General features: G+C 63.3%; 1 protein-coding gene across 1 annotated transcript in view; it reads left to right on the forward strand.

Annotated features, from left to right (window-relative positions):
* The window catches only part of RYR2 (ryanodine receptor 2), a 232,928-nt gene continuing 208,110 nt past the window's right edge, over window positions 1-24,818 (forward strand). Inside the window, 1 exon segment of the mRNA XM_029047213.2 lies at window positions 1-100. Within this exon segment, the coding sequence (XP_028903046.1) occupies window positions 59-100 (42 nt within the window). The 5' untranslated portion in view covers window positions 1-58.

Consider the following 24,818-nt stretch of genomic DNA (forward strand, 5'->3'; position numbering starts at 1 on the left):
TCGCCGGCGGCCCCGGAGGGAGCGGGAGGAAGGAGCGGGAGCGGGAGCCGGCGGAGCCATGGCCGACGAGGGAGAGGATGAGATCCAGTTCCTGCGGACCGTGAGCACCGAGGGCTCGGCGGGGGGCGGCGGGGGGGAGGGGGGGCTCCGACGCGGGAGCGGGGGGCGACGGGGGCGACGGGAGGCGACGATGGCGACGACGACGGGAGACGGGCCGGGGACCGGGGCCCGCGGGGGGGACGGGGACGGGGGGGGGGGGGCGGCGGGACGCGGGGAGGGGGCCCCCCTCCCCCCCGCCCCCCCCCTCCCCGGGGCCCCCGCCGCCCCGAGACCCCCGGGGGGCCGCGGGACCGTCGCGACGAGCGTCGCGTCGGCGTCGGGCCGGCGCTCCGGTCTCCCCGCGACCCCCCGTCCTCCCCTCCCCCCGGGAGCCCGCCCCTCGCCCACCCCGCCGGCCGGACCCCGGGGGTCGTCCCCCCCCCCCCCTTCGGGCCGCCCCGTTTCTTCCGAAGGATTCGGCCGGAGGAAGAGGGTGGCGGGAGCCCCGGATCGGGTCCCGGTCCCCCTCGTCGGCCGCGTGCCCTCGGGCCTCCGGGCCTCGGGGGCCTCGTCCGTGGGACGGGACCGGCCCGTCGCCCCGCGGCCCCCCCGGCTCTTGGGAGGGTGGGCGACCGGCGCGGAGCGGGCGCCCGACCGACGCCGACGTCATTACCGCGACGGGTGGCGGGCGGCCGGACGGCGACGCCGTCCCCGCTCCGCGTCCCGACGGCGGGGAGGTTCGCGGGCCCGGTTCCCCGGCTCGGTCCGGCCCGGTCGCCGCGGGGCGCGCGGCGCCGACCGGCCGTCGGCCGTCGGCCCCCGGGGCCGTCTCCCCGGCGGGGCGCCGGGGGGGCCCGGGGTCCCGATCCCGGCCGGGCCGCTCGCCCGCCGCGTGCCCTCGGGCGGGTCGCTTGACCCCTCGGGGCCCCGTTCCCTCGTCTGTAGAGATGGGGTCACCCTGGCCCCTCTCTCTCCGCCCCCGAGGCCGCGCGAGATCCGATCCTCCTCCGCGCCCCCCCGCCCCCGGCGCGTGGCGCGGGACGGATCGGCGCCTTCGCCGCTCGCTCGCCGCGTGCGGGACGTCGGACCGGGCGCTTGGGCCGGCCCCGGACGACCCGGTCGGCGGACCCGCCGCGTGCCCGGGGGGGGCTTTGCGGTTCGGAGGGGGAGACGCGCCTCGGGGTCGTAGGCGGGGCGCGGGGTGGAGTGTCGTCGCGACCTTTCCGCCGTCGCGGCGGGGCCGGAGGCGGCCCGGCCCGGCGGAGGGGGCCCGGGAGACCGGGGACCCGGGTTCTCGTCCCGGCCCCGCCGCGCGCCCGTTGCGCGACCTCGAGCCGGTCACGACCGAACCTCGGTTTCCTCGCCCGCCGTACGGGGATCGGGGGCGTGGGTCCCGCGGGGGACGGGGACCGCGTCCGACCCCGTCCCCCCCTCTCTACCCCGGTGGGAAGCGCTTAACGGGCGCCGGGGCGGCGCTCCGCGCGGAGCGAGGGCTTAACGGATACCGACGTCGTCGTTATCGCTGTCGTCGTCACTGTCGTCGGCCGAGTGGACGGACGAGCCGGAGGGGAAGGCCGAGTACGGAAACTCTTGCCCCGGATCCGTCGCGCGGCGTTCGTGACCCGCGGCGGTCTCGCCCGGTCTTCTCGCCTCTGCCCCGGCGCTCGGGATACAGTGGGCGCCAAACAGATGGTCTTCTTCTCCTCCGAATGACGACGCCTCGCCGGGGGCCCTGTGGCGTGCGGCCGCCTCTCGGCCCGTTAAGGGGACGGCGCGGATGGGGCCGACCGTCCGAAACTCTTCCTCTCCGTCGACGCGTTCCGTCGGGCCCGAAGGCGGTGGCGGGGGGGGGGGGGCGGGTGTGGGGATTTGATTTCTTTTTTTTTTTTTTTTTTTTTTGGGATTCGGCGGGGGCCGGGCCCGTCCCTTCTCTTCGTCTCGCCCCCTCGGACGGAGCTGGGCTCGGAGATTTCGGAACGTTCGGGCGCCGGGGGGCTCGCTGCGGTTCCCTCCTTAAAGCTGAGCTCGGATGGGGGCGGGGTTGTCGGAGGACGGGACGGAGGTCGGGCCGGCCTGCGTGCCGGATGCCTTTGGGGCCGTGTAAAGTGACGCCGGAGGCTCGGGCGTTTGCCGGCGACCCGCGGGGCGAGACGAGGTTCCCGATGACGCGGTCCCGGCCGCCGGGGAGATGGGCCGGGCCGGGGTCGGCCCTCCCGGGCTCTCGGGCGGTGACGGGGTGTCGCTTCGAAGGGCAGGGGACGGGACGTCGGAGAGGGCCCCGGAAGGGCGCCGTCGACCCCTCCCCTCGGTCGGTGAGCGTCCCCCTCTCGTCGGGAGCCCCGGGTTCGCGTCCCGCTCCGCCGCCCGCCTGCCGCGAGAGCTCGGGCGAGCCGCCGAACGGTAACGATGGCGTTCGTCGAGCGCTTGCTGCGCGCCGAGGGCCGTCCTGGGCGCCGGGCTCCCCCGCGTCCGGAGACTCCTCCGCGGAATGGGGATTCGGTGCCGGTGGATCGGCGGTACCGACCGAGCGCTCGCCACGTACGCGGCGCTGTGCCGGGCGCCGGGGGGGGCTGCGGCGCCGCGGGATCGGCGGGTCCGTTCCCTGCCCCTGCCGGGTTTACGGTCCAGAGGGGGCCGACGCCCGTCCTCCCCGCGGAGAAGCGGGGTGGCTCAGTCGGAAAGAGCCCGGGCCCCGGGGGGGTCGGAGGTCGGGGGTCCCCGTCCCGGCTCCGCCACTTGTCCGCTGGGTGACTCTGGGCGAGTCGCCTCGCTTCTCCGGGCCTCGGTTACCTCGCCTGCCGCTCGGGGATTAGGACCGTGGGCCCCGCCTGGGACGGCCTGCTAACCTCGTCTCATCTCCCCGAGTGTTTAGAACGTCGTCGTAATGGCGGCTGCTGAGCGCTCGCTCTGCGGTGGCTGCGGGGTCGTCGGGTTGTCCCCCGGGAGGCTCGCGGCGCTCGCCCCCCCTTCTACGGATGAGGTGACCGAGGCACGGAGGAGGCGAGTGACTCGCCCGCGGTCACCCGGCTGCCGGGCGGCGGAGCCGGCATTCGGACCCGTGACCCCTGACTCCCGAGCCCGCGCTCCTTTAACCGACACGCTCGCCGTTGTTACCGTCCTGGTCGTCCGGGCCTCGGTGACCTCATCTGCGAAAGGAGGCCCGATTGCGGGAGTCCCCTGTGAGCCGGGGACCGTGTCCAACCCGATTTGCTCGTATCCGCCCCGGCGCTCGGTACGGTGCCCGGGACGCGGCGGGCGCTTAACGGATTCCCGCGATTATTATGATTGCTTCAGGCTGGGGGGCGGGAACCGCGCGCGGCCTGATGCGTTCGAATCCGCCCCGGTGCTCGGTGCGGGCCGACGGGGGGCGTTTAACGAGCGGCACGGTGATGATCATCCCCGGGCTCCATCCCTCCCCTTCGCTTGAGAGAGGATCACGTGAGAGGGTTGGGGGGAGCTAGTTCCCGGTCGGACGGGCGGCGTTTACCGAGCGCCGAAGGCGCGGAGCGCCCGACGAGGCTCTGGGGAGAACACGACGGAGTTAGAGGGCGGCGTTCGTTCGTTCGTTCGTTCGTTCGTTCGATCGTGTTTATTGAGCGCCTTCTGTGTGCAGGGCACCGTGCTGAGCGCTCGGAAAGTACGATTCGGCAACGGATAGAGACCATCCCTACCCGACAACGGGCTCACAGTCTGCTTACGGCCTAGCGGATCCAGCTGTCTACTTAGTGGCTTAGCGGAAAGAGCCGGGGCTCGGGAGGTGGAGGACGCGGGTCCTGATCCCGGCTCGGCCACGCGTCCGCTGCGTGACTCTGGGCAAGCCACTTGGCTCCTCCGGGCCTCGGTTCCCTCGCCTGTCAAATGGGGATTGGGGCCGCGGGCCCCGCGTGGCACGACCTGGTAGCTCGTATCTACCCCGGCGCTCGGCGCGTAGTAGGCGCTTAACCGATACCATTGTTATTATCGTTATTTTTCTATTTCGTGCTCCCGGGAGCCTTCCGGGCAAAAGATTCCGCGGGCAGACCGTCCCCTGTGGCCCCGTGCAATATTCGGTTGGCAGGCGGAGGATTTTCTGGTACCGGGAGGGCGTCAGGGAACCCGAGGAGGTTTTGCAGCCAGTTGGGTGTTTGTGTCCGTCTCCCCGGTTAGAGCGGGAGGGAACGTGACTTGTGCTTCTGTTGTCCTTTCCCGAGCGCTTAGAGCAATGAGCTGGACACTCGTTATATAGCGTTTCTGGGATTACTTGTCAGTTTGTATTTCTTGGTTGGAAGCTCCCGGACCAGGGACTGGAAGAGAGCGGTGTCCGGCGGAGGTAAAGTGACAAGCAGCACGGCGGAGTGGATGCTTGTCAGCTGTGTGACCGTGGGCAAGTCACTTCACTTCCTCTGTGCCTCAGCTCATCTGTCAAATGGGGATTAACCGTGAGCCTCCCGTGGGACCACCCGCTGACCCCGTGTCTCCCCCGGCGCTTAGAACGGTGCTCTGCGCATAGTAAGCGCTTAACAGATACCAACGTTGTTATCATTATTATTATTATTATTATTATTAGAGCCCGCGCCTGGGAGTCAGAAGGACCCGGGTTCTAATCCCGGCCCCGCCACTTGTCCGCCTCGGGCAAGTCACTCTACGGCCCCGTGCCCTTTTCCCTCGTCTGTAAAATGGGGATTGACACCGGGAGCCCCGCGCGGGCCGGGGACCGGCTCCGCCCCGACGTGCTTCTGTCTGCCCCGGCGCTTAGAACCGTGCGTGGCACCTAACGGGGGCTTAACAGATACCGCGATCGTTATCGTTATCGGGTCCGTCTTGGGGACGTGGCGGGACCCCCCGGAAGGATGAAATCCAGCATCCCGAAGTCAAATACAGCGTAGAGGGCAGGTCGGAAACGTCCGTCTTCGGAGCCCCCGTCCCGGCCTCGGAGATTTATTCCTCTACCCCGTCGAGTTTTTTTGTTTTTTTTTTTAACCTTTCGGAGTGGGCGACTGGATAGACCCAGAAGGTTTCGCTCAACCCATCCGTCCGGCCCAGTCGGGTCCAATCCGATCCGTACGGGATTTAAAAATACATCTCTGTGTCGTCCCCCCGCTTCTCGTAATCTCCACGGCGCTCTTGTCGAGCGGTGCCGGGGGAGGATCCCGTTGGAGGCGGGATGGCCGAAATAACGTCGAAATGACCCTGGAGTCCGGACGGGGGGGCGGCTCGATCGGGCGGGGGGGGCGGCTCGATCGGGGGGGGGGGGGGGGGCCGGTCTGCCCCCGTCAGGCCCGGGGCCGAGGACTCCTCGGTCGAGCCCGACGCGAAAATCTGCGTCGGCCTCGCGGCCCGGGGCCGAGTCCTCCCTAAGACCTCTTCCCGGCTCGACTTCCTTAGGGTGAGAGGGTGGAAGAGCGTAACGGTGGTCGCGGTGGTATCCGTTGAGCGCTCACTGTGCGCCGGGCGCTGTACTGAGCTCTGGGATGGATACGAGCTAATCGGGTTGACTCGCGTGGGGTTTACGGTCTTACTCCCCATTCGACAGATGCCACAACGGAGGCACGGAGAAGCGAAGCGGCTTGCCCGAGGTCTCGCAGAAGACACCCCGCGGAGCCGGGGCGAGAACCCGGGTCCTTCCGACTCCCGGGCCCCGGGCTCTACCCGCTAGGCCGCGCTGACGCCTTTGAACCTGTGCGTAGCCCCTCTCCGTCCGTAGTATGTAACAGGTCTACACCGATGAGGACCGTGAAGCCCGTTAAACGTTTTCTACGTGATCTGTGACCTTTGCGCGGTCGATCTTCGCCCCACCCTCCGCCCCGCTTATGTATATAGCTCAGCGCTTAGAACAGCGCTTGGCACGTAGTAAGCGCTTGAGGGATACCGTCGTCATTACAGCTTTAAATTCCTCGTTATTAAGGACTTATCTATTCCCGCTAAAGAGTGGCCCCCCCTGCATTCTTTCATTCGGTCGTATCGATGGGGCGCGCGCCGTGTGCGGGGCGCCGTGCTAAGCGCTCGGAAAGTACAGTTCGGCAACGGATAGAGACGGTCCCTCCCCAACGACTGGCTCTAGGAGGGGATAATGGTGTTTGTTGAATAAATGAAAGTGAATTGTGGTATTCACTGTGAAGCGCTTACTATGTGCAAAGCACTGGGGGACAGAGGGTGATCGGGTTGTTCCGCGGGGGGCTCCCGGTTTTAATCTCCACCGGACGGACGAGGTGACCGGGGCACAGGGAGGTCAAGTGGCTTGCCCAAGGTCGCGCAGCCGACCGGCGGCAGAGCCGGGATTGGAACCCGTGACCTCCGGCTCCCGAGCCCGCGCTCTTTCCGCTGAGCCACGCTGCCTCTCTGAGCACTTGTGAAGCCCCGACTGGGCGCCGAGCCCCGTTCCGAGCCCTGGGGTGGATACGGGGTAATCAGGTCGTCCCACGTGGGCACCGGAGGCCCGGCGGCGGCGGGGAAGGCGTCCTCCGATTCTGTCCCGTCGGACTCTCCCAAGCGCTCGGTGTGGTCCTCCGCACCTAGCCCGCGCTCGCAAACCTCCCCCGATTAAATCGACCGTGCGCCGGGCACCGCGCCGAGCACTGGGGTCGATAGAAGCCGATTAGACCCACTGGAGATGACGCGGCGTCCGTGTGCCATCTCTGCCGAGCGTCGTTTTCCACAGTGCTCCTCTCGAAAGCCCCCCTCCTCCGGCGAGCCTTCCTCAGTGAGCGCCTCTGTGTGTACATAAGCCCCCCCCTTCATCCCTAGTACAGGTTGACCGATTGATCTAGCCCCGTCCTCGGGCCTTACGCCTATGTCTTTTCAACTGCATGTTGAATTATTCTGCTGTTCCGTTTGTAAGTCGTTTCAGGCCTCCCGCCGCATCAGAGCGGAAGCCGCATGCGGGCGGGGAGCGGGGCACGTCTTTCTTTTCTACTTCCCAACCGCCTAGTTCGGTCCAGCGCACCCAGCGGGGGCTCGGTAAATACTAATCGTGGTGTTTTTTTGTGCTTGCTACCCGCCAGACGCCGTGCTCGGCCCCGGGGCGGACGCAGGGGAGCCGGGTCGGCCCGTCCCACGTGTGGCTCGGTCGCGATCCCCGTTCTTCCGCGGACGAGGCGACCGAGGCCCGGAGAAGTGAAGCGACTCGCCCGGCTGACGGGCGGCGGAGCCGGGATCGGAACCCGTGACCTCGGACTCCCAGGCCCGGGCTCTCTCCGCTACGTCATGCTGCTACGCCGCCGCTCCGACCGCTGGGGAATGTCGGTGCAATCACCGTGACCGGGGGCCTCGTCGGTGTCTGTCGAGCCCCTCTTTCCGTGCAGAGCACCGTACTAGGCGCTTGGGGGTGTGCGATGAAGGTGAGAGTAGCGGAAGAGGTAGGTGGTAAGTGATCGGTGGCAGCGTGGCTCAGTGGAGAGAGCCTGGGATTCGGAGTCGGGGGTCACGGGTTCGACTCCCGGCTCCGCCGCCGGCCGTGTGACTGCGGGCGAGGCGCTTCACTTCTCTGCGCCTCAGTGACCTCATCTGTGAAAGGGGGATGAAGACCGTGAGCCTCGCGTGGGACGGCCCGATGGCCCCGTATCTCCCCCGGCGCTTAGAACGGTGCCCTGCCCGTAGTAAGCGCTTACCAGATACCGCCATTATTACTGGGAAAGAAGAGCGGAAGCGTGGGACGTGTTCTCTCTCTGTCCGAAAGGAGCCGTCGCTCTAGTGGGAGAGGCGGGGAGTTAGACCCAGAAGGCATGGAGTGGGAATAGAGAAGCGGCGTGGCCTGATGGAAAGAGTCGGGGAGTCAGAGGAGCTGGCATTCCAATCCCGGCCCCGTCCCTTGCCTGCCGTGTGACTGTAGCCCAGCCACTTGGCTTCTCTGTGCCTCAGTTACCTCGCCCGTAGAATGGGGATTAAGACTGTGGACTCCGCGCGGGCCGTGGACTACGTCCAACCTGATCACCTTGTACCTACCCTAGCGCTCGGTACGGCGCCCGCCACGTAGTGGGCGCTTCGTTAATACCCCCCCCCCCCCACCTCTCCGCAGCCAAACCCTCTTCTCCCCTCTTTCCCTCCGCTCCTCCCCCCCCCCCCCCCGTCCCATCCCCTCGGCGCCGTACTCGTCCGCCCCACTGTCTCTATCTTCATCACCCGGTTTCTTCTGTTAACGAGATGTACGTCGCCCCGATTCTGTTTATCCGCTGCTGTCTTAACGAGACGTTCTTCCCCTCGGCTCTATTTATCGCCACCGTTCTCGTCCGTCCGTCTCCCCCGATTAGACCGTGAGCCCGTCGGAGGGCGGGGACCGTCTCGATCCGTTACCGATCTGTGCGTTCCGAGCGCTCGGTACGGTGCTCTGCACACGGTGAGCGCTCAGCAAATACTATCGAACGAATGATACCCAGAGAAAAACGGAATCGAAGGGATAAGAGAGTCGCGACAAAACTGTAACGACGAATCTAAGCCAACGATGGAGAAGGGATGGAACGAGAAGCCCGATGTCCGTTCGAAGGTCAGAGTCGCCGAAGGGATGACCCGTCAGGGCCTGCGCGTTTCGGGGGCGGAGGGGGATTAGTCAGGGTGCCCTCGGGGGGATTCCGAAGACGGGAAGGGGTCGGGGTGTAATGGAAATAGGGGAGGTTTTGGGAGAGAGCGCCTGTCATTCAGTCTCTTAATGGCATCTAGAACCCCCGAACGCTAATAAACCTCACTTCTCTTGGGGTCTCTGCGGGGTTTTCCAAGATTACCGGCTTTCTGTGACCTGTCCGCTCTAAGAAGACCGGAGTGGGCTTTTGGGAGAAGCGACGTGGCCCGGTGGTAAGAATGAGGGGCCTGGGAGTCCGAGGGCCTGGGCTCTAATCTGGATTCTGCCGCTTGCCTGTTGAATGACTTGGGGCGAGTGGTCGAATTTCTCTGGGCCTCGCTTTCCCTTTCTATAAAATCGGGAGGAGCTATCTGTCCTCCGGCCTACTTAGATTGTGAGCTCCACGTGGGGCAGGGGCGGTGTCCCACCTGATTTCCTTCCATCTACCCCAGAGCGTAGCGCGACGCCTAGCGAGTAATAAGTGGTTCACAGATACCGCGTTTATTATTATCATCGATGCCGATATCTGATAATACATTCCTACACCGTCACATCCGCTAGCAGAACACTTTATCCCCTAGCCACCGACCGCCTCCGATCTGTATTAAATTCCGTAAAGTTGCGAGAACACAAAGGAACAGTTCCGGGCAGCGCAGTCAACCCGGACCGATCTCAGTTCACGCGGCGAATCGGCGGGTGCCGGCGCGGAGGTCGTGTTCTCCCGGAACAGCCTCGGGTCGAGCGAGGGAAGGACGTCCCCTACCTCTCCTTTCGGGTCCTCTCCGAGTCGCACATCGGAAAGGTGTGTCTCGAGGGGGCCGCCCGTCCTTGAAACGTCACCCAGGCACGTCAGAATATCGATTCGGCCCCCAGGACCTTCCTCCCGGTGTCTTTTGAGGAGGCTGCCGGCCATTCCTCTCGGTCCCGGGCGAGGCTTATCTGCAGTATCTGCCCCCCCGGCCGTGGCTCTGGGCCTGGCCTACGACTTCTGGCAGCCGGGCTCTTGGAAATATCAGCCTTCAGTGCATTTAACTGCTCTAATCTTCCAAAGCGCTTGCGACTTCTGGCGGGCTCGTTGAGGTATCTGAGGTATCCGAGCCCGGTCAGGACGACGGTCAGGCCTCTGTCGCAGGCGGATCCGACAGGGTCGGGGAACCGAAGGAGACAACTGATTTTTGCCCCGCTGCCCGGGAGCTTTAGCCAAACGGCCAGCCGGGAGGGAGCGGCCTCTCTTTTCCCGCCCGCTGGGCTAAGCGCCGGTAGCCCCGATGAGCGTCCCGCTTCCTGCGTGGCCTGGCGGGGCACGCGCTCGGGACTGTGTATTTCTAAGGAAGCGCGCTGGTATGCCCGCAATGGTCTGTGGGTATACGGAAGGCGGTATTGCACCCTTATAGCGTGACCCGATAGCATCTGTGAGCATATATCCCGGGGAAGCGGTGGCTAGAGCCCGGGCCTTGGAGTCAGAAGAACCTGGGTTCTAAACCCGGCTCCGCCACTTGTCTGCTGCGTGACCTTCTGGCGGGCCTCGGTCACCTCATCCGTAAAATGGGGATCGAGAGGGCGAGCCCCATGTGGGACACGGACTGTGTCCCCCCCCCCCCCCCCCACCCGACGAGCCGGTAGTGATGATGACGACGTCGGTATCGGTTAAGCGCTTGCTACGCGCAGAGCACTGTTCTAAGGGTTGGGGCAGATCCAGGGTCCTCAGGTCGTCCCCACGTGAGGCGCACGGTCTTGGTGCCCATTTTCCAGATGAGGCCACCGAGGCCCAGAGAAGCGAAGTGACTCGCCCGCGGTCGCACGGCTGCCGAGTGGCAGAGCCGGGATTTGAAGCCATGACCTCTGACTCCCAGGCCCGGGCTCTTTCCACTGAGCCCCGCTGCGGTATCTACCCCTCCACTTGGTACAGGGCCTGACGTGTAGTAAGCGCTTAACACGTACCGGGAGAAAATATCCATCGTTTCACCTCTTTGTTAACGGTCACCTCTGTCTCCCCCTCTGATCGGTGAGCGCGCTGTGGACGGGGAAAGCGCCCGTCGACTCCGCTGTATTGTGCTCTGCCAAGCGCTCGGTACAGAGCAGGCGCCCAGTGAGTGCGACGGATGGATCGGCTGGCTCTGTAGATCTCGGGATCTGATTTAGCTTCCCCTCTCTTCTCTGCCTGCGATTAAACGCCCAACTTCTGGGCGGCTCAGGTTCTCGGAGCCAGGCGGATGTCTGGAGGTGTCACAGTCGTCGTTAATCCCGGGCCGGATCTGAGTCACCGGGGAAGTAGAAGGAGGCCTGTCCCGGGAGACACGGGTGGCCACGGCTCTCGTGTTCCTCTGGAGTTCCGTGATGGTCGCGGGAGTTATTGGTAGCCGGCTGGAGCTACGTCTCTGCAGACCTCAGACTAAAACTGCGGCGTTTCCGGGCCGGATGTGTCTTGTTTGGCTGTTTCACGGTGTTTGTGATTAAACAAGCGCGACTAACCTCAAAGCGAGCACGTTTCATTAGGGCGTGTGGGAGAAATTCATATCTCTGATGTAGCTGGGTTTTTTCTCCCCCCCCCCCCCCAGCCGCTGACTCAAAAAGACTGCAGTGACTGTGCACGTCGCTTCGGGTGTCTTTGCGAGCGGGAGCCTTAGGAGTAGTTTGCTTGATTTCCTGACGGTCGGAGCCGAGGTGAGGAAAATCTTGCAGTGGCAGGGTGGACCTCCCCCCCCCCCCCCCCCCCCCCCCCCCGTGAGATGCGGATTAGCGCTCCGCGGGTCCGGCGGAGCTGGGATCGGGATTATCTGGCGGCGGCGGGGCGGACCTCCCCCCCTTAAGATGCGGATCAGCGCTCTCCGGGCCCAGCGGAGAGGAAGATCTTGCGGTGGCGGTGGAAACCTCCCACGTGAGATGGGGATTAGCGCTCCCCAGGCTGCAGTGCTGGGCCGCGGGGATTTCAGCGGAGCGCTGCTGCGGGAAAGCTTGGAAAACGGAGCCACGTGTGTTTCTAGGCAGACACGGCTCCCCGCGACTGCGGTGCCGACCCCGCGGGATCCAGGTTCTTCGAGGGACCGGTCCGGAGCGGCCGCCGTGGAGGGCTCCGCCTCCCGGATACGACCCGTCGATCGACCGGCTCTGTAGGTCCTGGGGTCTGGGTCAGCTTCCCCGCCTTTCCCTGCCCGGAATTTAGAGCTGAACGTCTGGGCCGTCGAGCCCGTTGCCGAGGGGTTCCGGGCCCCTCTAGCCCGAGAGTTCGACGTGGACAGGCAACGCGTCCGTGCCGTTCTAGCGGATTCTCCCAGGCGCTTAGCAGGGTGCCCTGCGCCCGGTGAGCGCTCGGTAGATACGATGGAATGAGTGAACCGACTTAGGGATGCCCGACGGGCGTTGGGATGGCCCGCCGCGTCCTCCTGCCCCGCCTCCCGGCCCACGTGAAACACCCCGGACGGGGTGATTCCGACCGAAGCCCTTCCGGCGGTTTCCACCAGAGACTCCATCGCAGGTCCCTCGGGGAGCTCTGGGCACCCGAAATGGCAGTTAGAGGGGATCCGAGATTGAAAGCCCGTAATAATAATAACGTTGGTATCTGTTAACGTGGTATCCGTTCTAAGCGCTGGGGTAGACACAGGGGAATCAGGTCGTCCCACGTGGGGCTCACGGTCTTAATCCCCATTTTACAGACGAGGGAACTGAGGCACCGAGAAGTGAAGTGACTCGCCCGAAGTCGCACAGCTGGCAAGTGGCAGAGCCGGGGTTTGAACCCACGACCTCTGACTCCAAAGCCCGTGCTCTTTCCAGTGAGCCACGCCGCTTCTCACCAAGCAGTCCATTCCAAGCGCTTAGTACAGTGCCCTGCGCGTAGTAAGCGCTCGATAAACACTGGCGAACGAACGAAAGCGGATGGGTTTGTCCAGATCCCTTCCAAGGATCTCACTTGCGAGTTTTTTTAAATAGCATCTGTTAAGCACTCACTATGTTCCGGGCACCGTACTCAGCGCTGGGGTAGATAGATACAAGCTCATCAGGAGGGACGCGGTCCCCGTCCCACGTGGGGCTCACGGCTCTAATCCTCGTTGTACGGAGGCAGGAACCGCGACCCAGGGAAGTTAAGCGACTCACCCGGTTCTATTGCATCATCCTCTTCCAAGCGCTTAGTACCGGTGCCCTGCACACAGCAGACGCTCAGCAGATACCGTATCGATTGATTTGTCCTTCGGCGCGATCGGGAGAGAGGGACCATTCGCCGGCCCTGACTCTCCCCACCGGGGGACCCGGCGGAAACCTTCGCCCTGTCCCTCTCCCGCCCCGACCGTCCCCCGGCGAGCCGGCGCGGACCGGCCGACGGCCCTCCTTCTCCCGTCTCCGTCGCTGACCGTCCCCCGGTGACCCGGCGCGGGCCATCCGACACCCCCGACTCTCCCCGAGTGACCCGACGCGGACCACCCCGCACCCCTAACTCGTGCCAGTTCCGACCGCCTTTTCCTCGGCCAAAATTAGAGCGCTGCGACGCGGGGCCGAAGGTGTGACTCGGGGCACGGCGGTGCGAGCGGAGACGTACGTCTCCGTCCTCTTTCTCTCCGGAGGCACAACGAAGCCTAGACTGGGGGGAGGAGACGATGATGTTATTTAATCGTAGCACCTGCTCCGTGGGTCTCGAGCTAGGGATCGTTTCCATTTTTTTAATGCCGCCTGAGAGGCGGTGTAGTTTTATAGCAAACATAAGGGGTCTCCAGCCGTTGTGGGCAGGGAATGTGTCCGCTCGTTGTTCTCTTGGACTCTCCCGCTAATGATAATAATGACGGTATTTGTTAAGCGCTTACTACGTGCCGAGCACCGTTCTGAGCGCCGAGGCGGGGCATACAAGGAAATCGGGTTGAGCCACGCGGGGCTCGCGGTCTTAATCCCCACTGGACAGGTGAGGGAACCGAGGCGCCGACCGGCCCAGGGTCACACAGCCGACCGGCGGCGGAGCCGGGACCGGAACCCACGACCTCTCCTCCGACTCCCAAGCCTCCGCTCTTCCCACTGGCCCGCGCCGCTTCTCCCGAGCGCTCAGTACGGTGTTCTGCACCCGGTAAGCGCTCGATAAGCGGGAGTGACCGACTGACCCCCCACCCCCCCCACCCCACCCGTCGGTCGATCGATCCGTCGTGTTTCTCGGGCGCTTACCGTGTCGGGCTCTCGCCGGGGCCCGGCGTGCCACGAGTGACTCGGCGGGCGGGGGCGCAGCACCCGGCGAAGCTCCTGCCCACGTGATGCGTCAGACTGCAGGCAGATGAAAAGAAATTACGCTATTTGTTCAGCGCTTACTATGTGCCGGGCCCCGTACTAAGCGCCGGGGAGGCTGCGAGCAAATCGCGGTGGACACGGTCCCCGTCCCCTGTGGGGCTCACGGTCTCGGCCCCCCCTTTTACGGAGGAGGTGTAACCGAGGCCCAGAGAAGTGAAGTGGCTTGGCCCGGGGTCACCCGGCACGCGACCCCAGCACGGACCGACGCCGGGCCTCGGCCCAGTGGTCCGAGGCCTTGGTAGCCACCGAGGGCTTCGGGGCCTGCGTCAGCCATTCATTTGTTGAGCGCTTACTGTGTGCAAAGCACTGTACTAAGCGCTCGGGAGAGGACAGTAGAACCGCGGACGCGTTCCTTGCCCGCAGTGAGCTTACCGTCTAGAGGGGGAGATGGACGTTAATATAAATAAGTTACAGGTAAAGTACAGATAGATTTGCAGTCCCTTGCGTGTCAGGATTCTGGCAGGATCTCTCTGCCCTACGTTATTTTTTGCTCAGAATCCTTCCCTCTCAGAGGTGCGGCTGCAGCAGACGGAGCGGGAGCTAGAACCCAGTCAATCCTGTTGATCGAGCGCTTACTGCGTGCCGAGCACTGTACCGAGCGCTTCAGAGGGTACAGAAGGACAGCGTCGCGGACGCGTTCCCTGCCCCACGGTGAGCTTATCGTCCGTAAGGGGAGGCAGACGCTAACAGAAATAAACGAATGACACCTCTGGGATGGGAGATGAATGAAACAAGTCAGTCGGTTGTATTTATTGAGCACTGACCGTGAGCAGAGCGCCGTACCGAACGCTCGGGAGAGCTCAGTCGAAAACTAGACACATTCCCTGCCCACGTAAGCTTACGGGCGCTCAACTTCTCTGGGCCTCAGTGACCTCATCTGTAAAATGGGGATTAAGACGGCGAGCCTCACGTGGGACAACCTGCTGACCCCGTATCTCCCCCAGCGCGTGGAACAGTGCTCTGCACCTAGTGAGCGCTTCACGGATACCAACGTTATTACAGTCTACGGGGGGTGAGGCAGAAGGGACTCCCAGGGCTGCTCTTCTTCCGCCGGCCCCGGCGGCAGGGCTTGGCTCTGAGTCGTCTGTGGGGTCAACCTGTGTGCGTTTCTCTTTTTCTTTTTTTGGAAGCGTGTTGAGGCCCAAAGGGCCGTGTCCGGGAGAGGCAGATGCCAATCCCAAGTCCGTTGTTCATAGCACCGGCGGACCGGGCGGCCTCCCTGAGAACGAGCAGCTCTTTGGACATAAATGGGGAACGGCTAGATGCCCGAGGTGGACTGTTCTTTTTTAGAGAAAGTTTCCCCCCCCCCGGGCCGGGGCCGGTGATGTCAACGGTATGAAAATAAAGCGCGGGTCAGAGAGGCTCGGGTTTGGAGCCGGGAAATGAAAACATCGAGCGGCTGAGTGCCCCCCGCCCGCCGACGAAGCCCCCCCCCCGGTGGCTCAGGGAGGACGCGGGACGTGGCGTGGCCTAGCGGGTGGAGCCCGGGCCCGGGGGTCGGAAGGACCTGGGTTCTAATCCCGGCTCCGCCACCTGCCCGCTGCGGGACCCCGGGCAGGTCGCCGAGCTTCTCTGGGCCTCGGTTACCTCATCTGTAAAATGGGGATTAAGGCCGTGGGCTCCACGTGGGACGGGGGATTCCGTCCGACCCGATCTGCTGGCATCCACCCGGTCACCCAGTACAGTGCCCGGCACGTGGTAAGCACTTAACGAACACCGCGCGGGCCGCCCGACGCCCCCGGTTTTCCTCGGGACATCCGGCGGCGCCACCCGACGGCCCCGACCCTCCCCTCTCCGCCCCGGTCCTCCCCTCGGTGACCCGGCCCGGGCGAGTCTTCCGTAGATCTTTCTGGACCCTGCGGATATTTTTGGCCCGTAGGGCGATTCTGGCCCCTCGCCCTCCGACGACTTCCTTCTTCGCCGAGCGGAGGGTCGGCGCTCGGCACGAGGCTGGATGAATCTCCGGAGGCGCGGCCTCGCCATCTCCAGTCCGGAGCCCTGCACAGTGTCACGGCACGTCTTCCCGGAAGAGGCCAGATAACGGAGGCCTAATGCAACCTATTTTTAAGGGCTGATAAATTCAGCCTATTTTTAAGGGCGGGAGAGATTTCTCTGTGAAGTGTTTCCCGATAAGATTCCTCACGGCCTTGAAAGTGCAACCCTGGCTCTGGTCCCGGCTGCCCCCCCGCCGTGGGGCGTCTCGAACGGGGAGGAACGAGGGCCTGTAGTCGGCCCGTTGGCTCCAGCTCTGTCCCGGTTTGGCCGTTCCCTACGCGGAACGGCTCCGGCGTCCGAGAGTGGAGCGTGAAGGCAAGAGGGAGCGAAGGGAATTAGGAGAGGAGAGCCAGCGAACTAGGGACTTACCCTGATTAAGAGCAGAACTGTGAGTGGGTGAGAATAAAAGTGAGCTTCTTTTTTAAAAAAAGAAATCCTTCATCCCATCATATTTGTCGAGTGCTTACTGTGTGCAGAGCACTGTACTAAGCGCGCGGGTGAGAACAGGAGAACAATGAACGGACGCACCCCCCGCCCGCAACGAGCTTGCGGTCTACATTTGAGATTCACAAATTCTTCCCCCGGTAGGAAAATGACCCAGCTTGATGGCTCTACAGACTTCAGGGGGGGAATTCTGGTAATATTCCAGAGGGAAAATTTAAGCATCCTTTAGATCCTTGCCACTCCCGGGGCCTGAATTATTTCCGGGAGCGGGAGTAAGTTGGGGCTCGGGGAGAAAGGTGACCGTGTGTCCGTTTTCTTATTGGATGGTCCGGTTTCCAGTTGGCTCGTCCCTGCACCTTGAAGTGCACGATTGCACTTTCCAAGCGCTTAGTACGGTGCTCTGCACACAGTAAGCGCTCAGTAAATACGATCGGATGAATGAATGCTCTCCCCAGGTGCCCAGTCCACTGAAACAGCGTGGCGTAGCGGTAAGAGCACGGGCTTGGGAGTCCGAGGACTTGACTTCTAATCCCGGCCCTGCCGAAGGTCCGCTGTGTGACCTTGGGCGAGTCACTTCGCTTCTCTGGGCCTCGGTTGCCTCATCTGTAGAACGTGGATGAAGACCGCGCGCCCCACGTGGGACGACCCGTTTACCCTGTATCTACCCCAGCGCTCAGAACAGCGCTCGGCACATGGTAAGCGCTTAACGGATACCGTAATTGTTACTGTTATTATTATAATACCGCTGAAGGATTCATTCATCTCCAGGAGGTTAGCCAATCGACTGTTCATGAGAATAGTGATATTTGTTAAGCATCTACTATATGTCAAGCATTCGACTAAGGACTAGCGCTCAATAAATACGATTGAATGGGTGATTGAACGGATGAATATCCCAACATTATTATCATTATTGTTAGAGGCGATAAGCTTACCGTCTCTGGACTGTAAGCGCACTGTGGGCAGGGAACGTGTCTACCGAATCTTCTACTGCGCTCTCCCAAGCGCCCGGTACCGTGCTCCGCACACGGTAAGCGCTCGGTCAGTACCACCCATCGATAAGTAGATTAGATGCAGCTCCCGTTCCGCAGGGAGCTCGGAGTCAGGGGGATTTAATCCCTTCCATTTAATCCGAAAGCAGGGTGGAGTTAGCGGGTTTTGAGCCGGGGTAGATGGCCGATGGTTCCGCCGCGGGGGCTCGTCGTCCGTGGAACGCAATTTCAGAATCGCCGTCGGTCTTCTTCGACGTGGCGAAATCGGATTCGTGGGTTCGCTTCCGGCCGTAGAAGTAGGAATGTTTATCGAGGGCCCGCTGCGCGCGATGCACCGCACTTAGCACTCGGGAGGGACGGAATAAAGCCGTGATACCTCCCCTGTCCGCGGAGAGCTTACACTCCGATGGGAGAGGCAGACGGAAAAATACAGAAGGTTTAGTCGAAATAGAGGCTGGGGGGTACGGTCGGATGCGCTGAGTCCCGGGGAGGGGTATACGTGCGTCCGTGACTCGCGAGAGATGCCCGGGGGGTTTTATGCAACTTGGGGTTGTGGGAAACTGAGGCGGGAAGGCTTCTCGGAGAAGGTGGGATTCCAGGAGGACTTCGGACGTGGGGAGGGCCGTGGAGGCGAGGGAAGGAATTCCAAGCCGAGGGGAGGGGGCGAGCGAGGCGCTGCGGGCAGAAATGTCGGTCGGCCCCGACGGTCTCGGACGCCAAGTGAGTGTTGGAAACCGGGGCCGAGGAGAGGGTGGGATTTCCGATCTGTCTGGGGGCCTCGTGTCCGATTGAGAAATCCGGTCTGCGGCCTGTAGCCGGGGCCTCACGGAGGGGGAGGAGAGGGAGAGGCAGATCTGCAGGGTAGAGGTGGTCTCGGCTCGATGCTTCGGGAAGGCCGACGCCTCCCGTCCGACCCCCCCCCGCTTCCGGAAGGAGCCTCGGAACCGTTGGGTTCCTCCGCCGGCGCCCAGAGGCGCGGCCGCCACGTGCGACTGGGCGCGGATCGGAGAGCGAGCGACCGGGCCTGATCTGGCACGGGATAAACGGATTGTGAATGCTAAAATTCATTTCCTCCGAGGAGGGGGAGCACTAACCGAAGGTCAGAAAACCGAGTTGGGACTCCGGGACCCGCCGCGGTGCCGAACCTGGGCCGTTCCCCGCCGCATTCCGCCCGTTCACGGCTGCGCGGGCGGCGTGCCGAGCCGCTGGTGGAGAGCACGACGCCGGGGAGATGCTGAGGGATTTTAGTTGAATTCTCGGGAGACTGAGGTTCGGCGGAACGGCCGGCCGAAGAGCTGCCGCCTCTCCCCCCGTCCCTCCGTGTCTCTCTAGCTCTCGGCACGTTCTCGCCTGTCTCTGGGGATGCGTCCCTCTCCCCCTCCCCGGCGGTTCTGTTCTATTTCGACGCAGACGGATCCTTCCCGTTCGGGAAACGTACGATGCGTCTTCGTGGCTCTTGGCGGCTGCCGTTCTTAACTGCTCCGCGTCAGAGGACGCGGAGAGCGGGCCCAGATCGAAGGGACGAGTCGCTGCGGAAGGCGGCCGCTTCGGGGAGGCCCTCGAGCCTGGCCTCCGGTCGCCCTGCGGACCCCCGGCTGCCGCCCGGATCCACATCCGGGCCGGGGGGGGGGGGGGGCGAGTCACCTTAGGTTTTCTGGCTCTTTAGGCCCTGGCACTCATACGATCGGACGAACGAGTGGACCGCGGGGGTCACGATAAGTATCGAAGAGCGGTGGGTCCGGGGGTGGGCCTAGGTATCCAAGCGCGGTCGGCCGTGGGGGCGTATAACGAGTATCCAAGAGCGATGGATCGGGCGTGGGCGGGAGTATCCAAGAGCAGTCGACCGTGGGGGCGTTTAACGAGTATCCAAGAGCGATGGATCGTGGGGGAGTATAATAAGTATCCAAGAGCAAAGGAGCGGGGTGGGGGGGTGGATTTGGAAGTATGGGTAGCTACCTGAGGGTATGCAGTGGCTTATTATCATTATGGTATTTGTCAAGTGCTTACTATGTGCCGAGCACCGTTCTACGCGCCGGGGTAGATACGAGGCGATCGGGTCGTCCCACGTGGGGCTCGCCGTCTTCGTCCCCGTTTTACAGGTGAGGTAACCGAGGCCCAGAGGGGCGAAGTGACCTGCCCCGGGGTCACCCGGCGGACCGTCGGCAGAGCCGGGATTAGAACCCGCGTCCTCGGACTCCCAGGCCCGGGCTCCTGCCACCAGGCCACGCTGCTTCTCTTCTCCTCTGTTAATCCGTCAATCACACGCACTGAGCACTTACTGTGTGCAGAGCACTGCGCTAAACGTCTGGGAGAGTGCGGTGCGGCAGGGTTGGTCGACACGTTCCCCGCCCACAGGGAGTTTACAGCGTAGAGGGAAAGGCGGGCGGCGTGTGCTAGCGGAAAGAGCACGGGGCTGGGAGTCCGAGGACCTGGGTTCTAATGCCGGCTCTGCCGCTCTCCTGTCGTGTGACCTCGGGTGAGTCGCTTCACTTCTGCGGGCCTCAGTTTCCTCCTCTGGAAAGGAGCCCCCTGTGGGATAGGGACTGGGTCCCACCGGATCGGCTTGCGTCTACCCCAGCGCTTAGCACAGCGCCCGGCGCATGGTAGGGACCGAACAGATACCGCAGTTGAATCGCGGAGACGTGCAAGAGTAACGTGGGGCTGGGGGTTATCGGTTACGAGATGGCCACCGCTCGCTCTTCGGTGCGATGGGGAAGCATCAGGCAGTCAGTCGCTTTTATCGAGCGCTCACCTTGCGCAGAACACTGTACTGAGCGCCTGGGAGAATGCAACGTAACGGAGGCGGTAGAGACATCCCCTGGCCCCGGGAGTTTACAGCCTAGAGGGGTATTCATTCGACCCTATTTATTCGGTCGTAGCGATTGAGCCCTCACTGTGTGCAGAGCACTGTACTAAGCGCTTGGGAGAGTACAGCTCAAGCCAGGGTTCGGGTCAATTTGTGCTCGCAGGGGTTTTTTTGTCCCCGTAAAGGTAACTGTTTCAGAGTCCCCGGATAAAACCCTAAAGACTGGGGCCAAACTGGTGTTCGGAGCGGCGTGGCTCCGCGGAAAGAGCACGGACCTGGGAGTCGGAGGCCGCGGGTTCTAATCCCGGCCCCGCCGCTCGTCAGCCGTGTGACCGCGGGCGGGTCACTTCACTTCTCGGTCCCTCGGTTCCCTCATCCGTAAAATGGGGACGAAGACCGCGAGCCTCACGTGGGACGACCCGGTGACCCTGCGTCTCCCCCGGCGCTTAGAACGGCGCTCGGCACGTCGTGGCGCCTAACGCATCCCAACGTTATTATTATATTTTCCCTCCTTCCCGAGCTGCAGGCCCCCCCCATGCTCAGGCGCTACCGGAGACGGCCTCCTATCGGCTCCTTTTCTATTATTTATGAAGGCCCAGAGAAAAATCCCTTCTTTCCTGGATCTGGGCCGGGACAACAGAGGCCTCTCTCGTCTCAGGTGACAAATCAAAGCAAAGGTCGCGCCTCCCCCCCCCCCGTCCCCCCGTCCCCGTCCCCGCCAACCCCGCGGCGAAGCCCGGGCCCACTTCGGGTGACCTTTAGGCCGCGCGGACCCCCCTCCCTTTCCTTTCGGGGGCCGCGTCCACTTGGGCCCCGGGCGGCCCCCTTCGTGGCGATCATCACTGGGCGGGGACGGTCTCTATCTGTTGCCCGATCGTCCATTCCAAGCGCCTAGTCCAGTGCTCTGCACATAGCGAGCGCCCGATATAAGACCGTCGAATGCACGAATGCGTCGTCACGGGCGGGGAGTTAGGGGAGGTGGGATCCGGCAAGGCCGGGGGGCCGCCATCTTGGCTAATAATAATAATGATGATGATGCTGATGATGGTATTAAGCGCTTACTCCGTGCCAGATGCTACACTAAGCACCGGAGCGGATACAGGCAGATCGGGTCGTCCCACGTGGGGGCTCACGGTCTCAATCCCCATTTTCCAGATGAGGTAACGGAGGGCCGGAGACGTGAAGTGACTCGCCCCAGGTCACCCAGCAGGCGAGCGGCGGAGCCGGCATCGGAACCCGGGTCCTTCCGACTCCCGGACCCGGGCTCTACCCGCTAGGCCGTGCCTCTCCGGTCCTCGGGGGAGAAGCTCGGGTCTCGTCGGAGCCCCGGGAGGAGCGAGGCTGGAGGTTGGGCCGTCGAGGGGGGTCGTCGCCCCCCTCGCCCCCGGCCTCTCCTCATTCCCTGCTGCCGGGCAAGCGTGGCGTGGCTCAGTGGAAAGAGCCCGGGCTTCGGAGTCGGAGGTCGTGAGTTCGAATCCCAGCTCTGCCACTTGTCAGCTGGGTGACCGTGGGCGGGTCACTTCGCTTCTCTGTGCCCCGGTTCCCTCGTCTGTAAAATGGGGATGAAGACCGTGAGCCCCAAGTGGCTCGTGTCCCACCCGATTGGCTTGTCGTCGCCCCGGCGCTTAGTACGGTGCCTGGCACATAGAACGCCCTTAACAAATAGCACGACTATCACTATTATTATTATTATAGGATGAGCTCGCAGTCTAGAGGAGTCCCCGTCTAGGCGCGGTCTCTGTCCCCCGTGGGGCTCACGGTCTTACTCCCCGTTTTACGGTTGAGATAACTGAGGCCCAGGGCTTGGGAGCCAGAGGTCATGGGTTCGACTCCCGGCGCCGCCACTCGTCAGCTGTGTGACCGTGGGCAGGTCGCTTCACTTCTCTGGGCCCCAGTTCCCTCATCTGTCAAATGGGGATTAACCGTGAGCCTCACGTGGGACGACCCGATGACCCCGTACCTCCCCCAGCGCGTAGTAAGCGCCTAACGGATACCAACGTTATCATCACCCGAGGTCACCCGGCAGACGGGTGGCGGAGCTGGGATCGGAACCCGGGTCCTTCTGACTCCCAGGCCAGTGCTCTATCCACTGGGCCGTGCTGAATAAGATATGGTCATCAGGTTATAATTCCAGCGTCAACCTTGTATTTTTCCCCACTACTGAGCGTTACTCCGCAGCATCATTATTGATGAATAAAAATAACGATGACGGTATTTGTTAAGCGCTTACCGTGTGCCAAGCACGGTTCGAAGCGCTCGGGGAGGTACAGGGCAATGAGGTGGTCCCCCGTGGGGCTCAAGGTTTTCATCCCCGTTTGACAGATGAGGTCTCTGAGGCCCAGGGAGGTGAAGTGACTTGCCCAACGTCGAACAGCTGAGAAGCGGCGGAGCCGGGATTCGAACCCACGACCTCGGTCTCTCCAGCCCGGGCTCTCGCCGCCACGCCACGCTGCCTAAGCGGTGCTGTCCCTATCGCTACCGATCTGAAACCTGATCATTAATGAATCGATGGTGGCTATCTCCTGCGCGCTCGCTCGGCGCGGAGCGCCGTGCGAGCCCTTCGGGGCGCACAACACGACCTAGTCGGTAGAGCACGTCCCCGGGCCGTGAGAAGCAGCGTGGCTCAGCGGAGAGAGCCGGGGGTCTGGGAGTTAGGGGGACCCGGGTTCTGATCTTGCCTCCGCCATTTATCTGCTGGGCGACCTGGGGAAAATCACTTCGCTTCTCTGTGCCTCGGTTACCTCACCTGTAAAATGGGGATGAAGAGCGTGAGCCCCACGGGGGACGGGGACCGCGTCCACCCCGATTAGCGGGTACTAATGTTGGTATCCGTTAAGCGCTCACTGCGTGCCGAGCGCCGTGCTACGCGCCGGGGTAGACACGGGGTCATCGGGTGGTCCCACGTGAGGCTCACGGTCTTCATCCCCATTTTCCGGATGAGGGAACCGAGGCCCAGAGAAGCGCAGGGACCCGCCCACGGTCACACGGCTGACGCGTGGCGGGGCGGAGATTCCAACCCCCGACCCCCGACTCCCAAGCCCGGGCTCTCTCCACTGAGCCACGCTGCTCCTCCCGTCTACCCCGGCGCTCAGTACGGAGCCCGGCACCTAGTCAGCGCTCGACAGATACCACGAGAAAAAGATTACGGTCTTTAACATTAATATCCACCGCAGTACGCGTCCCCGTCAGGTCTCGCTTTTGTCGTGGGCTTACTCTGTGCTAAGCGCTGGAGTAGAGCTCCCGTGCCCGGGATCTGGATACCACCCGATCCTCGCCCCGGGGCGGGGGGGGGGGGGACGGACGGGACTGAAAACCTCGCTTTAATCCCTGGATTTTCGTCCCTTTGTTTACGGAACGAGTAGCGTTAATCTCGAGGTGTCCTCCGGGGACTAGCGGACCGAGGCGATCACAGGGTCCTGAAGTTGCTAAGGGTTCTTCGGTAAATATTTATATAAGGAGCCGACTGGAAAGGAAGGTTTCGTAGCCGGAGGTACATAGGGATCCTCTTCTCTGGGAGGTGGATCCCCCGTGTGCACGGAAATCACGACCGTCACCTCTGGAGGTGCAGACCTCCAGAGTTTACGGCGGAAACGGCTTCGCCGTTGTTAATAATGATGTCGGTATTCGTGAAGCGCTCACGGTGTGCCGGACACTGCTCTAAACGCCGGTCTCCGTCCCCGTTTTACAGATGAGGGAACCGAGGCCCAGAGAAGCGCAGCGACTCGCCCGCGGTCACGCGGCTGACGAGCGGCAGGGCCCGGGAGTCGAACCCGTGACCTCTGACTCCGAAGCCCGGGCTCTTTCCACTGAGCCGCGCTGCTTCCCCCGGGGCCGGCGGTAAATCGATCGATCTCCGGCGCTGACCGCGTGCGTTCATTCATTCGCCCGGTGGTATTTATTGAGCGCTTACTATGTGCAGAGCACCGGACCGAGCGCTTGGAACGGACGGTTCGGCAACAGAGGGAGACCGCGTCCCTCCCAGCGAGGGGCTCGCGGTCTAATCGGGGGAGACGGACGGACGAAAACAAGGCAGCGTCATCGCGATAAATAGAATCGAGAGCACCGTACCGGGCAGAGCGCCGTGCCGAGCGCTTGGGAGAGTACTGCACGCAGGAAGCGCCCGATACGGACGATCGAGTGAATTTAGTAGAACGGAATCGGCGGTCACGTCCCCGGCCCGCAACGAGGTTACGGGTTAGAGGGGGAGAAGGTCGTTAAGATTAATCGCGGACGTACGGAGGCGGGACGAAGGGTACGGGTTTAAACGTGAGGATGACACAGGAGGGAGAGCCAGGCGGCGTGACTCAGTGGCCGGAGTCAGCGGTCGTGGGTTCTAATCCCGGCTCCGCCGCTTGTCAGCTGGGTGACTTTGGTCCGGTCCCTTCACTTCCCCGGGCCTCAGTCCCCTCCTCTGCAAAATGGAGATGAAGACCGGGAGCCCCCGGGTGGGACAACCCGATGACCTGGTCTCCCCGCACCTTTAGAGCGGCGCTTGGCACCTGGTAAGCGCTCGAATGCCGTCGTCGTCATTATTACGTTCGAGCTGGGGCGGCCCTCTCGGAGGAGATGTGCTTCTAATAAGGCTCGGAGGCCGGGGCGAGAGGGCCGGGCCGGACGCAGGAGGCGGGCGAGGGGTCGGTGGCGGGAAAGACGAGATCGGGGTCCGGAGCGGAGAGGACGGGCCGGGCCGGACTCGGGAATCGGCGCGGCGAGGTAGGAGGGGGCGAGCCGCCGGGGGGCTTTAAAGCTC

This window comes from Ornithorhynchus anatinus, chromosome 19 (assembly GCF_004115215.2).
Source record: "Ornithorhynchus anatinus isolate Pmale09 chromosome 19, mOrnAna1.pri.v4, whole genome shotgun sequence".
Classification (NCBI taxonomy): Eukaryota; Metazoa; Chordata; class Mammalia; order Monotremata; family Ornithorhynchidae; genus Ornithorhynchus; species Ornithorhynchus anatinus.